Source organism: Ambystoma mexicanum, chromosome 12, assembly GCF_040938575.1.
Source record: "Ambystoma mexicanum isolate Mex_15411 chromosome 12, UKY_AmexF1_1, whole genome shotgun sequence".
Taxonomy (NCBI): Eukaryota; Metazoa; Chordata; class Amphibia; order Caudata; family Ambystomatidae; genus Ambystoma; species Ambystoma mexicanum.
This window is the reverse complement of record NC_090936.1, coordinates 1,176,892,186-1,176,916,671: the sequence shown is the minus strand read 5'-3', so window position 1 is coordinate 1,176,916,671 and position 24,486 is coordinate 1,176,892,186. Positions and strand designations below refer to the sequence as shown.

Sequence of the window (24,486 nt, the reverse complement as noted above, 5' to 3'; positions counted from 1 at the left end):
AGATATAAGCTACTGAGAGGTGTTTAGATAACCCTAGCCCCAACTGACTCGTCACAGACGCGCCCCTGAAAGCCTACGACACTCTCCTCCAACCAATAGTGCGCAACCTGTTGTCTCCTACGGAATGCCAGGAGCACATTAGTTTGCTGGAGTTAAAAGCCATCAGACTGGCCATAGTTAGTCACCTTACATACAAGGCAAGACGGCTGATCTTGCCGGGCAACACTGGGGTCATGCACTACCTCAACAAGAGGGCTGGTGTGGGCTCTGTACCTCGGTGCACAGAAGCAATGCAATTGCAGTTCTGTATTAGTGCCCCCCCTCCCCCCCCCCCCCCCCATGACTGCTCATCCGGCTGGCAACTGGATAGCAGATGCCCCGAGCAGACATCTTCTGTTCAGCATCACAGGGCCCACAGAATGAGTTGCCCACAGTTGCTGGACATTACCATCTGCACTCCCTAGGGGTGGGTCCTACACTCAACCTTGCACAGACAACCTTCATGCCCGGCCGCTAAAAGGTTGAGATACAAGGAGTGAGATTTGTCAGACAATCCTGGGCATACTATACTCTGAGACCCATCACAAAATCCACTTGTTGCCAGAAGAGGGATCCAAGCCCCTTCACCTACCCCACATCCTCCGGTGGATTTCCTACTTTTGGCCTGGGTGAGCCCGCGGGTTCATATTGTGAAGGGTCACAAGTGGTCACATTTTGGTTTGCAAAAGGACCCCAGAATAGTGCTATTGTTACAGTTCCTGAAGGGTTGTCCCTCTCCCCCCCCCCCCGCTCACGGACTTTCATGTAAACATTCCTTATGGACGCTATTTGAGCACCTTCTTGTTCATGGAGATTGCTCCCTTCAATATTTTCCTGGTCACCATCACTGCCGACAGGTGCGCTCCTGGCGCGGTCAAAATAAAACATCCATACTTGTGTCTTTGCACACATTTGCTAAATACTGCTTGGATTCTCCGTCAGGCCACAATGCACCCCCCGGCAGAAGAGCAAGCAGTGAGATAGAAAACCCAAGATAAGCAATCCGTGCAAGGAACATCCATCAGATCGCGCATCACTGAGTAAAGTAATGTGTTCATCCGAAGCTACTCTACATGGTAGTAGAGCACCGTGTTGGGGGCTTAACTACTGCTCTCTAAAACATCAGTGGAATGGTCGACGAGAACTTTTAGTAGCTAGCAAAGTAAAAATAGCCTAGAACCCCGCCCCACATGTCCCCGCCGCAACTTGCTGGATGACGTTTTTGGCTACACCATCTAGGTCTGCATGGGGTTAGATTAGCATTGAAGATAAAGTCAGAAAAAGAATGCTCTTCAACGTTTATAAGCTTGAACCCAAGACTGTCAGACTAGGTAGCCAAAGCTCGAGCATGAAGGAAGAGTGACATTGCAAGGAGTTTGAAAAGTAAACCTATTGTACCAAATATTTTAAATGCTCTTCGTGTGGTGTGCATGACCAAAGCTCGGGATGGATTGTGGGCAGCAAGAAAGACGATCTCAGATCCCTATGCTCCAAGTGAAAACGTGTGCAGCAGCCAAGTACTGAATGACCACTGCAGGCTCACTGTGGGAGTGGGGGGTGGGCTGTGACAAAAACCCAGAGCAGAGTCTTGCTGAGCTGTCACTGGAAGTACTGCACTAGAATGAATAGTAGAAATCTGATAATGCAGACGACTTCGTGTTGGAAAGTGTGGCACGACTGATCATAAATGAGGGGCATCGGTTCCTTTAAACAATTCTGCAACAGGCTCAAGGCAGGCACATTCTTAACTATCTAGTGCTCCTTTTGTTCAATAAGTTCAAACACGGATTCACAGTAACCCTATACTGGTAGTCAGCCAACGGTCCACTGTGTATGGGATAATTTATCCCAAGACTAAGTATTATTTTAACCAAGACTCGAAGTGGAACGTTTTTGTTTAACTTACACACTCAAACACAAAAGGAACTTTGTCATCCTGGAACAACTTGAGAATCCTATCCCCGCTCCAGATAACCATCAAGGACAAAACCTATTGCTCTGGAAAGCCCTCATGAACAAAATCTCCCCCTCGAGGATAAAATCGCCATCAAACTAAATGTACCTAACAAGACCACACAAATTAGCACGTCGTCAACTTCACCCAAACCAGAACTACGATTTAATTTTGCCAAAGTAACAATCCTTGAGGTCGCAAAATTCATTCTATCTCAAACCTAATTGAGAGAGAGATAATTGCCCGGCCCAAATCATAAAAGATGTGGCTAAAGACTTAACACCTTTTATCTCAAAACCAATTAATGCATCATTCACGACCAGCACCATCCCAAATATTCTAAAGGAGTCCTGGGTTCTTCCGCTCCTTAAGAAACAATCCACCAATAACAGGCATACAACAACTGTGCCATTCCTTTTAAAATCTCAGACAGGGCGGCCTACCTAAAATACAGGACTACCTGGAGCAGAACCAGCTTCTAGTTAGGCAATTAGGATTCAGGCCCAAACATGGCACAGAGCAATAATCGACCAGAAGGCACAAATTGACGAGCTGAGAGACAAAGGGAAATCTGACCAATTAACCCTTTGCAGCGTTCGATCTGGTGGATCACAAGGTCCTCTAACCACCTTGACACAGCAGCACGCTTTCTCAGAAGGCCATATTCTGGATCCAATCTTTCCTAAGCATCAAGACTATGCAAGTCTTCTAACCTACAGCAGCAGCAGACCCTATCACCAAGACACCTCAATGTGTCATTTTCTTATTGCGAGTATATATAGATGCCACAATTGTCGTGTGTAGGCGACTAGATGTGATACTTTTGTAGTATTTACGTGCTCAGTCGCTTTTACTTTGATCTCATGGGTATGACCAGTATTAATAGTTATCCTTGTGAACAGAGGATAGCACAGGGGCAACACGCTGGTGCAGAGCAACAGGGGTATGAAATCCAGATCTGCGTTTAGAAACCAAACTCAATGGTATTGGGCAGGTTTTTTTTTTTAATATAAATAAAGTACTATTGGACAGTCTACACGGCTTGTTGATATGCTCATTTTATATATGTAACAAAAATGTAATGTGTTAAAGAACGCAATTTTCTTGCAGAGCAACAACGTTTGAGAGAACATGTTTGGTTGCAAATTAGGAAATTCACAACTTGTAACAAAGTAGAAAAAAACATTTATTGTGTAAACCAAAAATTCTACAACAGATCCACAAAACAAACGTTTCTGCCAAACACAAATGATACAAACTACTACGACTTATACAGGGGTTTCAGATTTTCACTCTCTCATTTCTCCATCTTCTTCCTCTTCTTCCACTCCTCGTATATAGAGCACGTTGTTACATCTGAAAGAACAAACAACGTTTACTAAAAGTGATTCTCGCATTAGATGTTTCTGCACAAGCGCCATCGAAACACGACTAGAAAGGACACTCAAGAGACCTAGAGCGAACATTGCACTGGCAAGTCAAGAAACATTTGAACGCCTCATAGGAAGAGGAGCTTTATAGAACACTGGCGCAGTTACAAAGGTACGACACCCACAGCAAAAACCCACTGGAATCATTTCCCATTCAATTAATTGCAGTCCCAGCACAAGGTAATTTTCTAATAGCTTAAGGTTGTACATTTAGATGAAATGCCTAGTCTGTGGCCCCGCACATTGACATGGGAGAATTAGGTTGTTTCACTTGGGCATTTTATTTTTGGCATGCCCCTGAGAGGGGTGGAATCCAGCTATTTATCCAGACTCGTGGAAAGTCTGCAACATACGGGATCAAGACAGCTATAGGTTCTGGGGGAATACTCCAGAACATACCCGAGCTAACAATATGCCAGTAAATGTGGCATATTTCGCCCTGAAGGTAATCAGGTACAGTCTGAGTCAGAGGTGAACAGGAAATAACCACATGCCATAAAATGACAGAGCCAACTTAACTACAGTTATGGTTAAGTATCTGTAAGGCTAGTCATTGAAATTCACCAACAAGCGTTGATCTATGGTTACAGGGGTGATTGCGCTCTGGGACCCATTTTAACGCTTGAAAATTAAAAGCAAAAGTCACCTCAAGACCACCACATTAGTAGGCGAGTGGGTTAGTGCCTTGACCCTCATTCGGACCAAAGTGACAAACAACCCTTGCACACACATTTGAAAGAATATTACCGTATTAAAACTTCCCCCAGATGTCCAGACAATGCTCCATCAATGTATTCTTCCGTGTTTGCCAGCTTAAATAAACAAAGAAAAAAACCAACACATTAGACCCTCCCTCATCCAATTCCTAGATCCGTGGCACACAGTTTACCCCGTCAATTGTGTCAGCACCAAATGGACTAATAAGTGGCCCTTAACTGAGAGGGGCAATAGGACACCAATTCTTTCGATGGGATTTTTGTTGAACAGGGGTGGCTCGTTTTAGCCGTTCACTGTGACCTACATGAACCAAGCTCAACAACTATGTTAACACACGACTATGACGAAGTCAGAGTAAAACATGGAGCCTACCATTATGCAGGATGCCCGAAGAGCTGCATTGACCAGCGGCTGTGGTTATCCCAGCCATTCTTCCTGTAGCCCCACAAAGTATGAGAAAAGGTTGAGTAGACCTCAAAAGGTGAGTCATAGCCAGATCGCCATAGACAATCCCTCCTTGTATTGAAATACTTCCCCAGGAACAAGTGCCCCGAAGCAGCTGTTCACACAGTTGGCACTATTCGATATCCTGCCATTTTCAGACGCGTGACCATGCCAGTATTGGATTTTTAAAAACACAACCCTAAATCGTATCCAGTGGGAGGAATGGAGAAGGACTTTACTCGGTACATTCAGCCAGACCCCACCTTTTCAGTAAGGGCATCAGTATCCAAGGAGGTCATATCTAGTGACCCAATCTGGACAGTCTTCCAAGTGTACATTACAAAAACGGGTGTTGACAATCAGGAAGCGTACATACAACATTTCAAACAAGTGAGCAGGACCATTACGTGCCCTTAATCTCATCTTCAAGGAGGGTCTCTAGGCAGAGGAGAAATCTCTCCAGGGTCAGCTTCCTTCTGCCAGAGTTGAATATCCATTCCATGGGATATTTGCAGAATGGTAGATTCTTACAGCATCCCCCATACACTCAACCCCACCAGCCCTAAACTGACTTCTTGGTGCCATCTAGGGCACCTCTTGCACTGGAAGTACTTCCTATAACACCAGACCACCGAATCCCTGAGCAGGGCAGATTTTGAAACGGGACGCAAAATTATTAATACGGAGGGAGTGCCTTCAATTAAACCATGGTTGTAAAACCAATCCATCTTATTGACTCCCTAATGTTCCTGCTTTCTCAGTATGCAACCTCAATGCTCAAGTAGAAAGCAAAATGAGGAGACTTGCTTATAACAGATGCAGTACAGAGGCCCCTACATCTGCCAAAAAGTCCCATCAATTTAAGCATCCAAAGAAGTACATTAATTTCAACCAACAAGGCATGCAGCAACTGGTCCCTCAAGAAGCTGTTCATTCAGCTTTCAAATCAGTTCATGAACTCACTACTGACCAAGCTTGGCCAGCCTCGTTCACCCCAACATACCCAGAGGAAGTAGAGGAATATATTTAGCTGCATCTCAACTCTGCAACTAAGCCATTAAGCACCCGTTCAACAAGTGCTTATGGTTATTAACACCCCGGGTTTGCAATCCGGAAACCCAGGGTGCAGATTAATGAACGGGACGTCACCCATACAAAAAAGACTGATGCAAGATGACCACCACATTGCGATAAAACTGGGCTCCAAGCATAGCTCCTCTTCCATTGCGGCCAGCAGGAAGACGGAGGAGCAGCAGTGCCACTGGAAGAATCAGGTATGTGGATGGGAGGGAGGCTGGTGGCAGAGGAAGCAGTGGCTAAACTGCCGAATAGCGTGGATCTTGGATTCAGCCTGCGATTCAAGCAGCCCGATATGGTTGCTCCTCCCGGCCCAGGTGCCAATACATGAAATATCACAACAGCCAATTTTAGCTACACACGACTGGATCTTACCTGCATGTTCATATATCCATCTACCGATACCAGATAGCCTTTGTACTCCATTCCCCATTTCAGTTTCACCATTACTGGCTTGCCAGTCAGTCCATTGAGAAAAGGCTTGGGGTTCAATGGTAAACTCTGCAAACAAACAAAACCGGCTCAGAAGTTACAAATATAGCCTCAATTTACAAGAAACAAATGCTCATATTTGGCATGGATCGCTTAACAGAAGGAGGGATCACACCATAAAGTAACTGAAAATTATATTGGCTCACTGGTCGATTATGGATATAGCCAAAAACACAAAACCAAGATTTCATTGGTCAGTTTTAAGCAGCCTGGACTACATGCTTGTTATCCCATTTTCTGTATGGGACATTTACTGTGAAATAACATGGAGCTAAAATGTGGTGCGCTCCAGAGTGCTTTTTTTGTTTATTTGTAACGCACACCATCTGGCCCAGGGGCAGAAGGGCGCAACTTGAGTTTATATACATGCATAGCTTATATACACACACACAAATAAAATGCAAGCATAGATATATACATAAATTACAGTAGTGAACAGGTGAGGCAAAGGACAGTGAGTGTACAATGAGCAGAATCAATGGATAGATGTGTAGTAGTAGAGGAGCGAAAGGCACCTTCCCACAGAACAGGCTATTTGGGTATGCTCGTTGTGGGCAGAGGGGCTCCCAAACCTTTTTATGAATGTCAATAAGGATGACAACATGTACACATAGTAAACAGGCTATCAGGCATAAATAGGAGATGTTTTAATACCGTAAGACCATCGCAAAATTATTTCAGTCTAGTGGTTAGGGAAATAACTTCAAGAGAGAGCCAAGTCCATTTCTACTTTTTGTTTTCTCCCAAAGTCCGTCCCGCCCTTCCAAAAAGAGCTGGTAAGCACAGGCCTGCTTCCGGTAACCATAAAGGTAGTTAAGGATGGAGAACAACATTATGCTAAAACGCCTGTTGGTTGCCCACATTGTACCTCTTGTGTAAAGCACTACAGCACGCCACTGCTCTGCAGCTAGGTCTGTGTTCTAAACAAAAAAAACAGTTCTTTATTCAAATGAAGGAACAGTAAGCAAACCAAAAAGTGATGAACTGAAGGCTTCCAACCATAGCCAACAACGATGCTCAGGGGAAAACACCATGCAATAATTTCTACTATTGCACAGCTGAGAGAGGGAGATGGGATCTAAGAAATTACCCAGCCATTATACTGGCCATGATATGATATGGCATTTGTAACGCGCCTATACACAAGTGTTTCAAGGCGTGACGGGGCGGGGGCAAGGGGAGAACAGACAACGATCCTACTAGGCCAGGTGTCATTCAGATCACACAAGGGTAGGGGGGCTGGGAAAAGTGGAAGGGGAGAGGGGAAGTGCAGTACATGGTTAGTAGAATACAAGATAAATAATAGGGCCAGCTGGTGGCAAGTGCAAGGTAAGTGCCGGGAGAAAGGGCTGTAGGATACAGAGACAGTCCCGTAGTGCAGGGAAGAGTGGCTGGGCCAAGGACTGAGATCGGCGAGTGGGCAGTTGCAGATTTGATTTTAGCAGGGGAGAGAGAGAAAGCGGAGGCAAGAGGAAGGTTTTGAGGTGCTTCCGGAACCGGAGATGGTGTTTCAGGGGGGCAGGAAGGCTGTTCCAGAGGGAGACCCCTGCTGCGGAGAGAGATCTACCCACAGCTCGTTGCTTGGAGAAGCGGCTGACCCCCAGGTAGTTGGAGGCGGATGAGTGAAGAGCTCGAGAAGGAAGATTATTTAGGAAGAGAGAGTTGAAGGTATTTTGGCCCAAGGCCCCAGAAGGCCTTGTGGACAATGCTGAGGGTTTTGAACTAATCCTTGCAGCCACTTGGAGCCAGTGCAGAGATTTCAGTCCTGGAGAGATATGATACCTGGGCTTGAGGCCAAGGATAAGTCTCGCAGTCCTGTTCTGGGTAAGTTGCAAAGGGCGGAGAGTAGAGGCAGGAAGATTGCAGGGAAGGAGGGAGTGGGCGTGCCGATAAGTAGAACCTCAGTCTTACTGGCATTAAGGTTAGAGGTTGTTGGCATCACACCATTCCTGGATAGCAGAAAGACAGTCGGAGATGAGGGAAGGGGAAGAGGAGGCCGAGGGTAGCCTGAAAATGAGCCGGGTATCATCCGCATAGCACTGAACGTTGGGACAGAGAGCGGTGAGCAAGAAGTGCCAGGCACTGGTTGAACAGCCAGGGGGAGAGGTTAGATCCCTGGGGGACACCACAGGTAGAGAAAAAGATGTCAGAGAGGAAGGAACCCAGTTGGACCTGGGAGGGTCGATTGGAGAGGAAGGAGGTCAGCCACGCCAGAGCCTGACCAGTGATACCCAGGTTATCACGGAGACGGTTGAGCAGGATGGTGTGGTTGACAGTGTAAAAGGCAGAAGAGAGGTTGAGCAAAATGAGAACACAAGGGGTGTTAGAGTCAGGGTTTGAGAGCAGGTCCTCATGGATGTTCAGGAGAGCAGTTTCCGTGCTTCTGGCAGCTCTGAAGCCAGACTGATAGTCGTGAAGACTACCAACAGATTCAGCATGGAGATTAAGATGGGAGATGGCCAGTTTCTCCAGGAGCTTGCCCAGGAAGGGAGTGATAGAGATTGGGTGATAGTTAGCTGGGCAGGAGGGGTCGGAAGAGGGTTTAAGAAGGGGGTGCACACGGGAGTGCTTGAGGGGGGATGGGAAGACTCCAGAGGCGAAGGAATGATTGCAGAAGTCAGCCAGGGCTAGTTTTGGAGGAACAGGGGTGGACCTGTTTTGACGAGACTTTCATAGATCGGGCTTGTCTCGAAACCTCGTCAGCAGAAAAAAGGGGAAAGGCAGAGAAGGAGGGATGGCTGCAGAGGGGCCACAGGGAGAGCAGGTAATAGAAGAGGGGAGGCGATAGGAGGAGAGTGAGGACAGGCTATCATGAGTTTTTTAAATGAAGTGAGAGGCCAGTGCTGTGCAGAGGGCCTGGGAGGGGACATGAGAGGTGGAGACTGCAGCAGAGTTGGCCAGCTCCTTGCAGATTTTAAAGAGTTTGGCTGAATTGTTAGATGCCGCAGAGATGCGGGCTTGGATAAGGGCTCTCTTAGTGAGAACGGAGAGCCAGTATTGCCTTTGCTTATCCCTGGGTAATTCTATCCAAAGTACATTCTTTTTGGATCTCTTTGAGCTAGTTTGATCAAGAGGTAACGCACACTTGGTGTTACCCAACAATAAAAATGTCTTAACCAAGTGTGCCATCAACCATTACAGCAGTGTCAAGACCTACACAAAAGGCAAAACGGCTGACTTTGCCAATGAGTGTTCTGCCTGACTTTAGCCAACAGTCAGGCGCAGTAGTATACAGACAAGCTGTGATGCCAATCATAGTGTGATGGTGAATCATAGCCAAGTTATTCGTTTAAGCCATCTTGCATAAGACCAAACGTAACTATTTTCGCGTTATTAGGTGGATGTCCCAAGTTCTTGACGGCCGAGCATGCACACCCAGGATATAGATGACCACGTCCTGGGCATTTCGTTTTTTAAAGGACAAGATTCCGTCTAAACCCATAGCACGTGCAGCTTTGTGATGCCGTCTTCCATTGGGCCGCCTTAACACAGCCAGGCCGTTCCAGGTAAGCAAGTGGGGCGTGAGATTTAGCGAGCATGCCGAATAGGCCAAAACATAGAAATAAAAAAAAAGCCAGATTACACGCTCTCCACTGGCAACGCTCTCCACTGGCAAATGGAAAATAAATTACTACAATGGAAAACATGCACAAAGCCAAGCCCAATGCCTTTTACCCCACCATTAGTGAACGGGATCATGCAAGTCAGACCTGGTGCAGCCGCAGCGGATAGCCCGGTACGGGCGGAAGCAGGGTGCAAGGTTCGCTAAAGAGGCTCCCTCGGCAAACGTACAATTCCACGTGTGTGTGTAAGGTGTATCGCGCCCGCCGCATGCTTCCAATCCAGCTACCGGGCATGCAATGGGGTCTGATGACTCCCATCGAACCGCACGGCCAGTGACAGCGACCCCCCAACCTCTGACTAAGGACCAGTCCAAGAAGCTCCGCTACTGAGATGGATTCCACGCTGACCCCGCCGAGCCTGCACTCGGGTCCCCGACGGACGAATCTGAGAGATAATATGGGGTCATATTAACCGCTTAACGGGGCGAGGGACAATGCGGCCCTGGCATCCCCGACGTCTGTAGGGACACGCAAGAGTGTGAAACCTAAAAAAAAAAAAAAGCAAAGGAGCAGTGCACACGGGCATAAACATGTACTATTAAAATAGGAACGTTTCGGTCAAACGAGCGCAGGCAGCCCGTAGAGACTTTTTAACCAGGATGTATTTATTATTTGTTTTTTAAAGAAGAGGCGCCAAAAAGCAGCCGTTCCTTTTTAGCTGGCTTGTGTTCTCGCTCACGCGCCCCCCTCGCTCGGTCCCACACTCACCATGTTGGGTTTATTTCCCCTGAACGGGAAAACGCGAAAAAATTCCTCCCCGGGGCCGCCGAAACCACGCGCCGCCGCTGGAAGGTGCTGCGAAAGAAGATGGAAGCCGGAAGCGCAACCCTTCACCTTTCACCTTTCCCGCAAGGACTCCCCTGATTGGACAGAGCAGACGTCACTGAACCTGGAAAAGAAGCGAGAAGAAGGGTAAGGAGGGAAGTGTGGAAACAAATAACGGACACACAAGAAACAAATAACGGACAAACAAGGGCAAGCGGGAAAGAAAGGGATGCACACAATTTAAAAAAAAAAAATGAAGGAAGGAAGGCTCTGTGCAGAGTGTTATAGTCATGTCGGAAAACTACCGTTTAAAAAAATAAAAAGTAGGCGCTTACTTAAAATGTACAAAAGTAATATTTTTCGGCTGAACGAAATCAAATAACTAGCTTTACATATTTTGTAACATACCAAATAATACGTCTCTCGTAAAACATCATTTGTAAATGCAGAATGCGAATGTAGCGCACGATGCTATGTGACATGCAATAATGTATCCCTATCAAGTATTGTTAATGAATACAATCAGTCCGTTTTTGTTTCTCCAATTACAACCTGGCCACTTTGAGGTGTAGTTGCTTGGTTCAGAGCAATGTTCACACAAAGTAAGAGCCAGACAGCTACTGGAAATGTAAGTAATGTAACATAGCTCTCAAATCACACGCTTTTGGTGGGTGTCACCCGCCTTGTAGAGTTGACCCACCCGCCAAGCCTCCTGTACGCCCATCTATTCCAATGGGCTCTCACCCGCCAAAAACAAAATATGGTGTTTTCACCCACCTTCACGACAGAAATGGTGGCGAGCTATGCTGTGATATGACATTTGTATAGTGGCTGTTGTGGCCCTTCTCACCCCTAAAGAGCAGAAACGATTCATAGCTCTCAACTCACCCGCTTTTGGCGGGTGTCACCCGCCTTGTAAACAGGTGAGTCACCCGCCAAGCTTCGTGCACGCCCATTCATTTCAATGGGCCTCTCACCCGCCAAACACAAAATCGGGTGATTTCACCCGCCTTTGCATCGAAAAAGGTTGAGAGCTATGCGATTGGATCAGACTATCCAGTTCTTTTAATACCGATTTCCTGTTTCCTTTGTGTGTCCGTGCCGTGGAGTAACGTAGAGTAACAGCCCTGCAGTGGACTGTGTTGGACTCTCTCTACTGTTTCCTGTTTCCTTTGTGGGTGGACCCACCAACTGCTGCCTCAAAAATCTCACTGTGCCGCAGAGCGGCCGCGGTGTAACGTAGAGTAACAGTCCTGCAGTGGACTGTGTTGGACTCTCTCTCCTGTTTCCTGTTTCCTTTGTTGGTGGACCCACCAACTGCTGCCTCAAAAACCTCTCCGTGCCACGGAGCGGCCGCGGAGTAACGTAGAGTAACAGTCCTGCAGTCCTGCAGTCCTGCTGGGCTGCTGTGGACTGCGGACTGTCTTGCTCTACCCCAACTCCTCGCCATCCATTTGGAGTTGGAATGTCAGGGGTGGGTCGCCTGCTGCGAAGCGCCCGTTGCCGCGAGGATGAGGAAAAAGCAGTAAGTCTCCTCCCCCCCAAGCTTCCATTACAGTGCCTCCTCTCACTCCCTCCTTACGGCCAAGCGGGACGATATCCACGTCTGCTGACTACGGAAGCAGCAACATTGTCAGGGGCCCTGCACTTAGCGACCAAAGCGATCAACGTGTAGAAAACGTACACATGGACACAGTAACGGACCCCGTCTCGCCATCGCTTTCGCCTGCACTTATTCCATCGCAAAACTACTTGGAAGTCGTTGAACTTACTGCTTGGAAAAACCAGGGCTTGCTGCAACCAACTGCGGGGGTCCCGCCTTCCCGGCCGCTATCCGAGTGTAGGGCGCGGTGTGTGTCCTCCGACGTGGTGTCTGCCCAGGTCCATGCCCAGCCTCGTGGCGACTGTGGCTTGGGGATGGGGCTTCTTCACCGGTGAGGGGGACCTGGCGGCTGCTCCTGCTGTGGCAGACCTCGGCGTGGACGGCGGCTCTCGCCCCAGCCTCTCGCCCCACTCCCTCGGCTCGGGAGCGAACGGGGGCGGTGCTGAGCCAGAGGGAGGAGCAGAGCCTATTGGAGTGGTGTCTTCGCTGGGCCAGGGCGGGCCGGTGGGGACGGACTGCGCGGTGGAGGCAGGGGGAGGGGGAGCCCTCTCCCCACCGCCTGCTGGGCCATCTCACCCCCAGACCGGCGCCCCAAGCAAGAAAACCATTGGAAACAAACAAGGCGCTCCTGTACCCATGAAATGAGGACCCAAAATCCCAGCTAGAAGACGGGTAAACCTCCCGTCTAGGAAATTACATCACAAAGCCCAGCATGGGCATCAGTCTGTGGAAAAACCTGCAGATCAATCGTTCACCTTATCACGCTCCCCAGGTGAGGAAACAAATAAACCTTCGACCCGCAAAACTTCAAGTGATGTCATAACAAAAGCCTCTAATCCCCCGAAGAGGGTTTACAGAAAGATTAAAGGATACCACCCGCTGCTGTCGGCAGACTTGAAAATGTCTTCTTGAAGCAGAAACTGACGGGTAACGAGTCAACGGGTATATTAACCCATGACCTTTTGGATGCTGAGCTTTTGGAAGGTGCAACCAGCGCCTTGGAAGATGTTGACCCTCACCTCCCCCAGGCTCAACCTACAGTAGGTCTAGAACTTTCCCCACCTACAGCTCCGGCTGAAATAGCACACGACTCACCCGTCCCTGTTCGGGAAATCTCAAGACCAGAGAACTCAAATAGAAAGACAACTGCCATGCGAAACAACGCACCAGGCAACTCACCTTTGCACAACACATTGGACCATAGAGAAACATCATCAACAAACTCAAATCGGGCCCTGGCTGAGAAAGCTGAGTATAGCACACTGGACCTGAGTTCTGGCTCTCCGAATCTTCCTAAATTCAGCTCGCTAAAAGTTGCGAGCCCCCTATCCCAGGACACAGCGAAAGACTTAACCTCTGAGTCACCAGAGGACAACAAGACACCGTCAGTGCCCTTACCCAACAGGAAGAGCAGACACTCGATCTTACCACTTCGTACCTTGCCTAACTTAGAAGGCCATGAGTCAATATTAAATTCACCTCGGCGGGGGGACAGAGGTCCTGAGGGCCACTCAGACCAGAGATCAAACTCCACTCCTAAGAAACTGGTCTTGGTGTCTATCATGTCCACCATTACCATTTCTCTTGCCCCCTTCGCAAAGCTATATGAAGGTATAAACAACACCTTGAGATACCACACATGATATGATATGATATGGCATTTGTAACGCGGGTATACACAAGTGTTTCAAGGCGCGACGAGGCAGGGAGGGGGGAACAAGGGGAAGACAGACAACAATCCTACTAGGCCAGGTGTCATTCAGACCGCGCAAGTGCAGGGTATGGGGCTCATGATGCACACCAAATTAATATTCTTGGAAGGATTTGTGACAGTCCTAGAAAAACCATCCCATCTGGCTCAAAAGACCAAGCCAGTTTTCCTGGACATGGGCTGCCAAACTACAAGTGCACATAAACCAGAGCAGCTAGTCAACAACAGTTCGGCCACTATAAGCCCACCAGCGCCCTCTCAAATTGACCTCACAAAAGACACATTTGAATCCTCAATGCAAACATCCGACCCAGCAAACTGACTAAAAGCTGTCCAATCGAAAAAAACGAAGCCCACAGGCACGAAAAGGCTTAACGCTGTTGACAGTAAACCTAGAGGACCTACTAATGGATGCGTGGTCCTGAAATTAGCTGACCAACTGCAGCACTCTCCCCCTCGTCATCAAATGCGGATTGTGTCAATCGAGAATAGTCGTGATGAGTCTGCCCACAAGGACTATTGGATCTTCGAGAAAAGAAACTCTAAGTTCACCGAGTCAAAGCCCAACACCATAACCCATCTAACAGAGCATCCTACTATCCCAGACCTGGGCCCAAAAGAAGTGGATTCAACGATCATCCACCACGACAGTCCACCAAAAACAGTTAAGGCCCACCGGTTGGTAATTGAACGTTGCCTCCCACTTGGAGCTGTCTGTGATAATGATGACTCAAGTTCTGTTTCTTCTAGACACATCAGCAAAACATCAGCGACCCTTACGGACCTGATCAACCTTTCACAACAACCAATCATGGAGGCAGACAAAAACGATTTGGGCCCTCGCAACCTAAATCTAGGTAAACAGGCCTTCCAGGATAACTCAAAAACAGCGGCAAGGACGGTGGAATTCTCAGGCACGTCCCATCCCTCAGACTTTTTAATACTATCTGAAAAAAGGAAGAGCACCTTAAAAAAGAAGTGGCTCCCATCAAGACCAGTCAAAAACCACGGACAAGCAAACTCGCCGGCCGAAATCCCCCATACGAGATCCAAGGGGGCTTCCGAATGAGCAGACAAAGCTCGACATTCCTGCTTTGCCTCAGTGCAACAAAGATCCCTCCACTAACAAACCAGGCTACGTCAGCGCTCAGAGACACCACTCATCCAAAACAGGCTCGAGAAGTCCTACTCGTTCTAAATGCCGGCACAGAGCCACCCGGCACACCCGCAAGGACGGCCATGAGAGAATCGACCAGAAAGGGAACAGGTCGTTCATGTTCGAATCTATATTGGATAAAAGCAAAAGCGTGATCCTGAATCGCAGAACAATAGTACAGATATTCCACAGTATCCCAAACCTGCGTCAACTAGTGTCTGAAGACATCAAAATCGTGGAATTTGGTATAAAACATCAAACTGACTGTGTCTTTCTTCACATACCATCCCAAGTGGTGAGATCAATGTTGCTTAACGAGATAGAAAAACTTTGAATCTTGGGATATGACTTAGCTCGGGCTGAACAACCAAGATCTTCAGCCCCTCAAAGGGAACGTTTAACAAATAGAGAGCCTGTCCAGCCCCAAAACTCTTGCAAGGAGCCTGGTAACCCCATTTTGAAAAAAAATGAGCTACCGACGGCGATGGAAGTGCCGATCTATCTTGACCCATTGAATATAGGAAGAAAACCGTCCGGCCCTCGACCAGCAATCACGATTACTGTGACTCAAGAAAACATGTTCCATGACGGTCCAACATCAGGGCGACTAGAGGATAATGAAACAAACGAACCCTTGGTCGAAGATTGGTCCTGGATCCAAGATGCCCTTTGCAACAGGAAAGCATAGCCGCCCAGCATGTCGCAATTGCCCTCCCAGGTAGCCCAGATGTTCTGACTTGAGTGTCGTGTAGACAGTTGAAACCTCCGTCCTCAAGTGACGCACAGGGGAACTAAAAGAACCCCGCTGTGCGACCTTTGGGGCCACAGGTGGCAGATGTTACTTCCCGGATCCACGGAACCTCTGGAACACCAATGCTGCTGTCAAAAAGAGCAAGGTTAAGTACAAGGCAATTACAGTATTATATTACAATAACCAAAGGATCTGACTAGCCTTACCTATCCGGTGTTTGGAAAACCCAGGAAACCTAGGAGGGAAGTTCGAGACTCAGATGAGGCGGTCCCTAGAAGATGAGGACCGCAGACAAGTGTGGATGCAGGATAAACCACCTGTAGGACTGAAGGCGTGACTTGAATCCCAAAAACGGAAATGGCGTAAAAGTTCAACAAGGTACCAAGGGATGATCCAAAGGCAAGTCAGGGTCGTGTCCGAAATCCAGCAACAGGTAAACAGTTCCAAGTAAAGGTACAAAGGGGTAATCCGAAGGAGTCCAAGAGAGAGTTCCAAGATCAAGGTAAATCAGGAAAGCAAACCAAAACGTAACGCCAAACAGGGTCTGAAGATAGTTGAGAAGCAATGAGTGTTCCGTGTCACAAGCCTTATATACTGAGCGTTTCGGGGTCATGTGACGTCCACCAAGGTCACGTGAGGAACGCCACTCTGGATCACGTGAGCAAGTGACCGATCGGCGTGGAGATGTAACGCCGCCTCTTCTGCTGTATATTCTCCATGGCAACTGCCAGTGCAGGAAGGGTTGCAATCGAGCCCGTAAATCATACCTGGTACGGAGCTTTCGGTCCTTTGGGTAAACCGAATCACATGAGCCTCGAACCCTGGAGGGAGGTGTTGGGGAAATGTGAGTATTCTGGTGTGCAGTGGATCGGTGTGCAGAGGATCGCCTAACATAGCCCCCCCCAACGGCCCACGACCCCGTGGGCAGGACGGGTGATCCCTATGGAAGCGAGCCACCAACCGAGGAGCGTCAAGATCCAAAGCAGAAACCCAAGAACGCTCCTCCGGTCCATAACCCTTCCAATCCACTAAATACTGGAGCCTACCCCTAAACCAATGGGAACCCAAAATGGCCGACACTTCAAAAACATCAGGAGAGGCCAGGGACACCGGAGCAACAGGGGCCCTGAGGCGGGAAGTATCAGGACAAGGCTTGAGGAGAGAGACATGAAAAACAGGATGGATACGCCAAGAACTTGGGAGAACTAGACGAAAAGCCACTGGATTCACAACCTGAGAGATCACATACGGGCCAACGAAACGAGGTAGAAGCTTCCGGCAACCCACCAGGCGAAGGTGACGTGAAGACAACCACACCCTAGAACCCACCACCAGGGGAGGAGCAGCCAGGCGCTTGCCGTCAACACGAGCCTTCATAGAAGCCTTGGCTTCAGTAAGATGGACCACAGTACTAGCATGAACAGCAGACAGATCCCTAAGAAAAGCCGTGGCCGCAGGATTCGAAGAAACAGAAGCATCAGGGACAAGCAAGACCATGGGGCGTTGGCCGTAGAGGGCGTAGAAAGGAGAAAAACCTGTAGCAGAATGAGCCGCGTTATTGTATGCGAACTCAGCAAGCCGTAAAGCGCTCAACCAGGAGGTCTGTTGCTGCAATATAAGACACCGAAGATATTGCTCCATAGATTGATTCGTCCTTTCGGTCTGCCCATCAGTCTCAGGATGATAGGCCGAAGAATACCTGATATCGATGCCAAGTAATTTAGTCAATGACCTCCAAAAACGAAAGATGAATTGTGACCCTCGATTGGATACAATGACCGAAGGGAGTCCAAATAACACAAAAACATGTTCAAAAAACAAGTCTGCCAAGACTGGGGCCGAAGGAATACCCTTACAAGGAACAAAACAAGCCATTTTTGTGAACGTGTCCACCACCACCCAGATGGTGTCAAAACCTCGTAACTTGGGGAGATCGGTCACAAAATCCATTGTCAGTGTATGCCAAGGTCTTGGAGGTACTGGAAGTGGAAGCAGCAGCCCAACCGGTCGTCCTCTTCGATGTTTAGCCTGAGCACAAACAGCGCATGAATTGACATAGCATTCCACATCACGCTTCATAGAGGGCCACCAGCACCAGCACTTTAGGAGATCCAAAGTGCGCTCTTGGCAGGGATGGGCATTAAAGGGAGCATCATGAGACCACTCAAGGGCCAAGTTACGAGTGTCAGGTGTGGGAAGAAACAGACGTTCATGCACGAAAGGCAAACCATCAGAATAAACGGGGTCCCAATCCCGCAGTTGGTCGGAATGATTGCTAGTCCAAGCTCGTACGGAATCTAACAATGACAAAGAGGGAGTGCAGAGACAAATCACATGACTCTTTCCAAGAATAGTGTCAGGGAAGGTTGGCAATTCGACCCCACCCGGGGAACGTGACAAGGCGTCCGCTTTTCCATGTGAGTTTCCAGGACGATGCATAATGTGGAAATCAAAAGCAGAAAAGAAAAGATGCCACCGAAACTGTCTGCTATTGATGCACTTCAATGAGGCCAGATCCTGTAGATTTCGACGATCTGAGTATACAGTGATTCGATGCTTAGCCCCCAGAAGATGATGACGCCAGACACGAAAGGCGTCCATAACGGCCAGGAGTTCCTTCTCCGTTACGGTATAATGGGTCTCAGTATTGGAGAACTTACGAGAGTGGTATGCCACCGGGTGCAACTTGCCTGTTGTAGGACATGTCTGAGACAATACGGCACCAAGAGCAAAAGAAGAGGCATCCGCCTCAACTATGAACGGAAGATCGGGATTGGGGTGCTGGAGCACCGGTGCGGTAGTGAAAGCAGTTTTCAAAGCCTCAAAAGATTCCTGATGTTCCTTCTGCCATCGATAGGGTACCTGAGGGCTGGTCAGGGCCGTGAGTGGGGCTACAATTGTGGAAAAGGAGGAAATAAAACGTCTATAAAAGTTGGCGAAGCCCAAAAAGGCCTGCAAGGACTTGAGTGTTTGAGGAACTGGCCAATCTAGGACTGCTTTAACCTTGGATTCGTTCATGGATAATGCCCCAGGGGTAATGTGGAAGCCCAGAAACTCAACAGACGTTTTATGGAACTGACATTTCTCGGGTTTGGCAAATAGGGAATGTTCCCTCAGGCGGGATAATACTTCCCGGACATGCTTTACATGGTCATCAAGATTCCGTGAAAAGATCAAGATGTCGTCCAAATAAACAACCATGTATACATCCAGAATGTCCCTGAATATGTCATTCATAAAACGCTGGAATGTTGCCAGGGCGTTGCATAGACCGAAGGGCATGACTAGATATTCATACAAGCCGTAACGGGTGCAAAAGGCAGTTTTCCACTCATCACCTTCGCAAACGCGCACTAGATTGTATGCGCCGCGAAGATCCAGCTTGGTGAAAACAGAAGCATGAGATAAGTGGTCCAGAAGAGGTGTGATTAACGGAATTGGATATCTATCCTTTTTCGTGATAGCGTTAAGACGCCGGTAATCCACACAAGGACGTAAGTCCCCCTCTTTCTTAGGTACAAAAAATATGGGACTTGCAGCTGGTGAAATAGAGGGGCGGATATGTCCTAATCGTAGGGCGTTCTGCACATACTGTTTCAATGCTTGTTCTTCCGAGGGAGACAAGGAATAAATCCTGCCCGAAGGAATGGTGGAATTAGGAATTAATTCAATTGGACAATCATATGGTCTGTGTGGAGGAAGTACCTGGAAGAACCGCGATCGAAAACTGATTTGAATGCTTTATACACAGATGGAATCCCTGACACCACCCCCCCAACGGTATGGGAATTCACAACCTCTGATCCATCATCATTCAGCGTGAGTTGAGCTAGAGCTCCCAAGGCCTGAGAAGGAGTATCGATTGCTTGATGGGTTGGGAGACAATAATTCTGACAAATCTCAGACTCGAAGAGCACCGTGCCTGATTGCCAATTAATCAGAGGATCGTGTTCACGTAACCATGGTATTCCTAATATGATACCGAATTGAGTTGTGGTAATCAAGTCAAAACTTAACGTCTCTGTGTGAATGTCTTGTATGGTCAACAATAGAGGTGCAGTTTGGTGTCTAACAGGACCAGAGACTAGTGCAGTGCCATCTACGGCCTGAACAGGTTCAGGTCGGGTTTTTACCACTAAAGGTAGATTGAGGGAATGGGCTAACGCAATGTCTATGTAGTTCCCAGTGGCACCTGAGTCAATGATGATCGTGACTGCATGAGAAATACCTGTAGAGGGTCAAAGAGTGGCCTGTACAAAGATGGGCTGGACACGAGCAAAGGCAAGAGGGGTACCCGGAGATGAAGACTGAACACTCGACCTGGTCTCCGGATCTAAGGTCGAGCTGTCTGAAAAACCTGACTCTTCCTGGGACGTCGAGGACATTCCTTCACATAATGTCCTGTGGTGCCACAATAAAAGCATGCATTATCCACCCTTCTACGTTCTCTCTCAGATGTTGTGATAGGGCTACGTAAACCTCCTACTTGCATAGGTTCTTCAGTACTGGAAGCAGGGTTACTGACAACTGTAGGGTGGGAAGAAACCCCCAACTCAGCTCTGCGCTCTGATCGCCGTGCATCCACCTGCAGGGCAAGATCCACTAGTTCCTGATACTGAGTGGGCATGGAAGGAATCACTGCTAAGGCATCTTTCATTGCGTTATTCGACCCCCTATAAAATATGACTGCCCGCTTGCTTTCTGGCCATGATGTCTCGGCAACCAATTGATTGAACCGGGTGATGTAATCTATCAAAGTCCCTCTGCCCTGGGTTAGTTCTAGCAACTCCAAATCCCTAGACTGTGCCTTGTGTCTGGTATCAAAGACTCGAGACATTTCTAGAACTAACAAATCAAAATCATAAAGAACCGGGCTATTGTTCTCCAATAAAGGGTTAGCCCAAGCGGCAGCTGTCCCGGCCAGATGGGAAAGGGCAAAAGCGGCTTTGGCGGTGGTATTAGGAAATGCCAGAGGTCTGCACAAAAAATGTAATTTGCACTGATTGATGAAAGTCCTGAACTTCTTAGGATCACCTTGATAACGTTCAGGAGCAGCCAAAGGGGAAGGGGTTGGGAGGACCACCGGAGCTAGGGTTGGGGTACTTGCCAACGGAGGCGGTGTGGTTGAAGTGCTAGCATCCCCGAATTCAGGGTCTGCAGGGAGAGAATGCTGAACACTCTGTATAGAATCTAACCTCTGGTGAATCACCGTATTAGCGGCGGCCATATCTGCCCTTAATACTGTAATCGCCTGAACTAAAGCAGCTATGGGTTGTTCCGTGGACCCCTGCATTGTCTAACACGACTGTATGGCTTCTCAGTCTGTTCTGACTTGAGTGTCGTGTAGACCGTTGAAACCTCCGTCCTCAAGTGACGCACAGGGGAACTAAAAGAAACCCGCTGTGCGACCTTTGGGGCCACAGGTGGGAGATGTTACTTCCCGGATCCACGGAACCTCAGGAACACCAATGCTGCTGTCAAAAAGAGCGAGGTTAAGTACAAGGCAATTACAGTATTATATTACAATAACCAAAGGATCTGAATAGCCTTACCTATCCAGTGTTTGGAAAACCCAGGAAACCTAGGAGGGAGGTTCGAGACTCAGATGAGGCGGTCCCTAGAAGATGAGGACCGCAGACAAGTGTGGATGCAGGATAAACCACCTGTAGGACTGAAGGCGTGACTTGAATCCCAAAAAGGGAAATGGCGTAAAAGTTCAACAAGGTACCAAGAACTTGGGAGAACTAGACGAAAAGCCACTGGATTCACAACCTGAGAGATCACATACGGGCCAACGAAACGAGGTAGAAGCTTCCGGCAACCCACCAGGCGAAGGTGACGTGAAGACAACCACACCCTAGAACCCACCACCAGGGGAGGAGCAGCCAGGCGCTTGCCATCAACACGAGCCTTCATAGAAGCCCAAAAAGGGAAATGGCGTAAAAGTTCAACAAGGTACCAAGGGATGATCCAAAGGCAAGTCAGGGTCGTGTCCGAAATCCAGCAACAGGTAAACAGTTCCAAGCAAAGGTACAAAGGGGTAATCCGAAGGAGTCCAAGAGAGAGTTCCAAGATCAAGGTAAATCAGGAAAGCAAACCAAAACGTAACGCCAAACAGGGTCTGAAGACAGCTGAGAAGCAATGAGTGTTCCGTGTCTCAAGCCTTATATACTGAGCGTTTCGGGGTCATGTGACGTCCACCAAGGTCACGTGAGGAACGCCACTCTGGATCACGTGAGCAAGTGACCGATCGGCGTGGAGATGTAACGGCGCCTCTTCTGCTGTATGTTCTCCATGGCAACTGCCAGTGCAGGAAGGGTTGCAATCGAGCCCGTAAATCATACCTGGTACGGAGCTTTCGGTCCTTTGGGTAAACCGAATCACATGAGCCACGAACCCTGGAGGGAGGTATTGGGGAAATGTGAGTATTCTGGTGTGCAGTGGATCGGTGTGCAAAGGATCGCCTAACACCAGATTAGACTTCCTCGGAACTCAGAACCTCTTCAACGCGCTCTACAAATTAGAGCGAAACCTCTGAGGTTGGCATGTTGGAACACTAGAGGTTTTCACCACCTAATGGCCGTAAGTGACGTAAACCTGGGCGATTACGACATACTTTACTTACAAGAGACTTGGCTAACTAACCGGCCTCATTTAGACGGATACGAAGTAATTTCGGCTGACGCAGCAAAGGGCGAAAAGGGCCGCCCCAACTCAGGACTCTTGATAGCCGTTAGAACTGGAGTGGGCCTGTCCGTCACCAAAATCATCCAGTCTGACCTCTTTTGCTTGCAGCCATCATTGAATGGCCAACGAACTGCGAAGTCAGTAAAATCAAAAGTCCCGGAAACTTGCTATTAGCGACATGCTATGGGAATCCGTTAGCAATCTTAGACGTCAAATTCATCGACCTGGTTACTCGAATACTTGACAACACCGCGGCAGAAAATGGGACTGACTCCATTATAATTTGTGTAGATCTAAATATAGCGCTCAAATGTTCAATCCAGGGCGCAAAGTACCAAAAAACCAACAACACGGTCGCTTCAAGAGGCCTAAAATGGTCAAGATTTATGAAGGCCAGAAGTCTTCAACAAGTAAAAAAAAAGGAGGGCCCTGACCAAACAAACATTCCTACATGGGAAAGAGACTCTCAATCTGCTGATTTGGATCATGTCTTCGTCACTCCTGATCTTTTACAACTAGTCTCTTGCATTAGTGTCAGAAGGACCGTCAACAGCAATCATAACATCATAGAGCTAACGCTTCCTCAGGTAAACACCGCCTGGTACTCTACCATGATGGCGGGCGTTGAGACAAACAATGCGAGCAACAGACTGCGCCTGAAACCTAGAGATATAATAGCTCTCACAAAATCTTACTTCGAAGTGCGAAATCCAGTCAAAGAAGCTCAAACAACTATTGACTACAGGCCGCTGCTCCTTCCATTCAATAGCAGCTCCTCAAAGAACAGAAACATCACCGCACAATGCCATACATTTGACCCCAATGTGCACGAGGAAAAAATGTCAACGAGGCGCATCAAACGGCAGGCTGCAAAATCAACCAACTCTGACTTCAAAGCTAAAGCTGCAAGTTCTATAAAAGCGTATAAATCCTGGATAACAAACCACAAAAACACGCTACTGCATCAAGACGCTGAGCAAATGTTAAGAACTCTCAGCGGTTAAAAATCCCAAGAATTTTGGTCATTGATCAAAAGTGCAATGAAAACAAACCTTGATGTAACATCAAATAGTGTGAACGAAAGGGCATGGATAACCCATTTCTCCTCCCTCTTCACTGACCCAAACCATCGACGTGAATATGGAGAACCAAATGAATTGGGTCTTTCTTGGGACTGCGGCTATGAAGCATCTGACATAATGGAAAAATAAAAAACTCAATAGATCAAGGGCACCTGTCCCGGATGACCTGACAAACGCCATTTTAAGAGAACAACCACATGAATGGTCGCTTTTCATCCAAGCCATTTTCTGTGACATCTCGAAAGAAAGGTAAATCTCACCATCATGGAAGCTAGCAGTAATAGTCCCTATCTACAAGAAAGGAGACAAGTCTGATCCGGAGAACTTCCGACCAATAGCGTTGCTGGACGTGATAGGAAAAATCTTTGTAACCTTAGTTTTGGAAAAAATTTCAGCTTGGACTGCGAAAATCAATGCGATCGACCCATTCCAGACGGGATTTGTTAAAACTGTGGGTACCTCTGCAAACATCATGCTTCTTAGCATCCTGAAAGATAAGATTCATTCTAGCAAAGATCAGCTCTTCATGGCCTTCATGGACCTTGTCTAAGCGTTCGACAGAGTCGACGACCAACTCCTCTGGAAAAAGTTGGTAGCCTTAGGATGCCCGGAAGAATTAATGGGCCCCTTAAAAGCGCCCCACACAGACACTAAAATCCAAGTTCAGTTGACCCAAGCAGGGCTTTTGTCATCTCAAATCCCAACACATTGTGGAGTAAAGTAGGACTGTCCCCTGGCTCCGGCCATATACAACTTTTTTACCTCGGACATCCATCATTTTGAGCCAATGTTGAGATCCTTTACACCCACAATTGGTGGGGAGAAAGTGACTCGCCTGGCTTACGCGGATGACCTCATATTAATAGATCAAACAAGAATTGGCTTGCAAAGACATCTGGACAGCCTGTTCAGATATACCACCCTGAACCATCTTGAAATAAACCAAGCAAAGACC

At 47.9% G+C, this 24,486-nt stretch overlaps 1 protein-coding gene across 1 annotated transcript; it reads right to left on the bottom strand.

Annotated features, from left to right (window-relative positions):
- Positions 1-3,161: 3,161 nt before the first annotated feature.
- On the bottom strand, positions 3,162-10,664 carry SNRPF (small nuclear ribonucleoprotein polypeptide F). Its single transcript, XM_069629825.1, has 4 exons — positions 10,485-10,664; positions 6,037-6,162; positions 4,171-4,235; positions 3,162-3,349 (listed from the first exon to the last, which is right to left on the bottom strand). The coding sequence occupies exons 1-4, from the start codon at positions 10,485-10,487 to the stop codon at positions 3,283-3,285; spliced, it is 261 nt and encodes an 86-aa protein (XP_069485926.1). The 5' UTR covers positions 10,488-10,664; the 3' UTR covers positions 3,162-3,282.
- Positions 10,665-24,486: the final 13,822 nt, after the last annotated feature.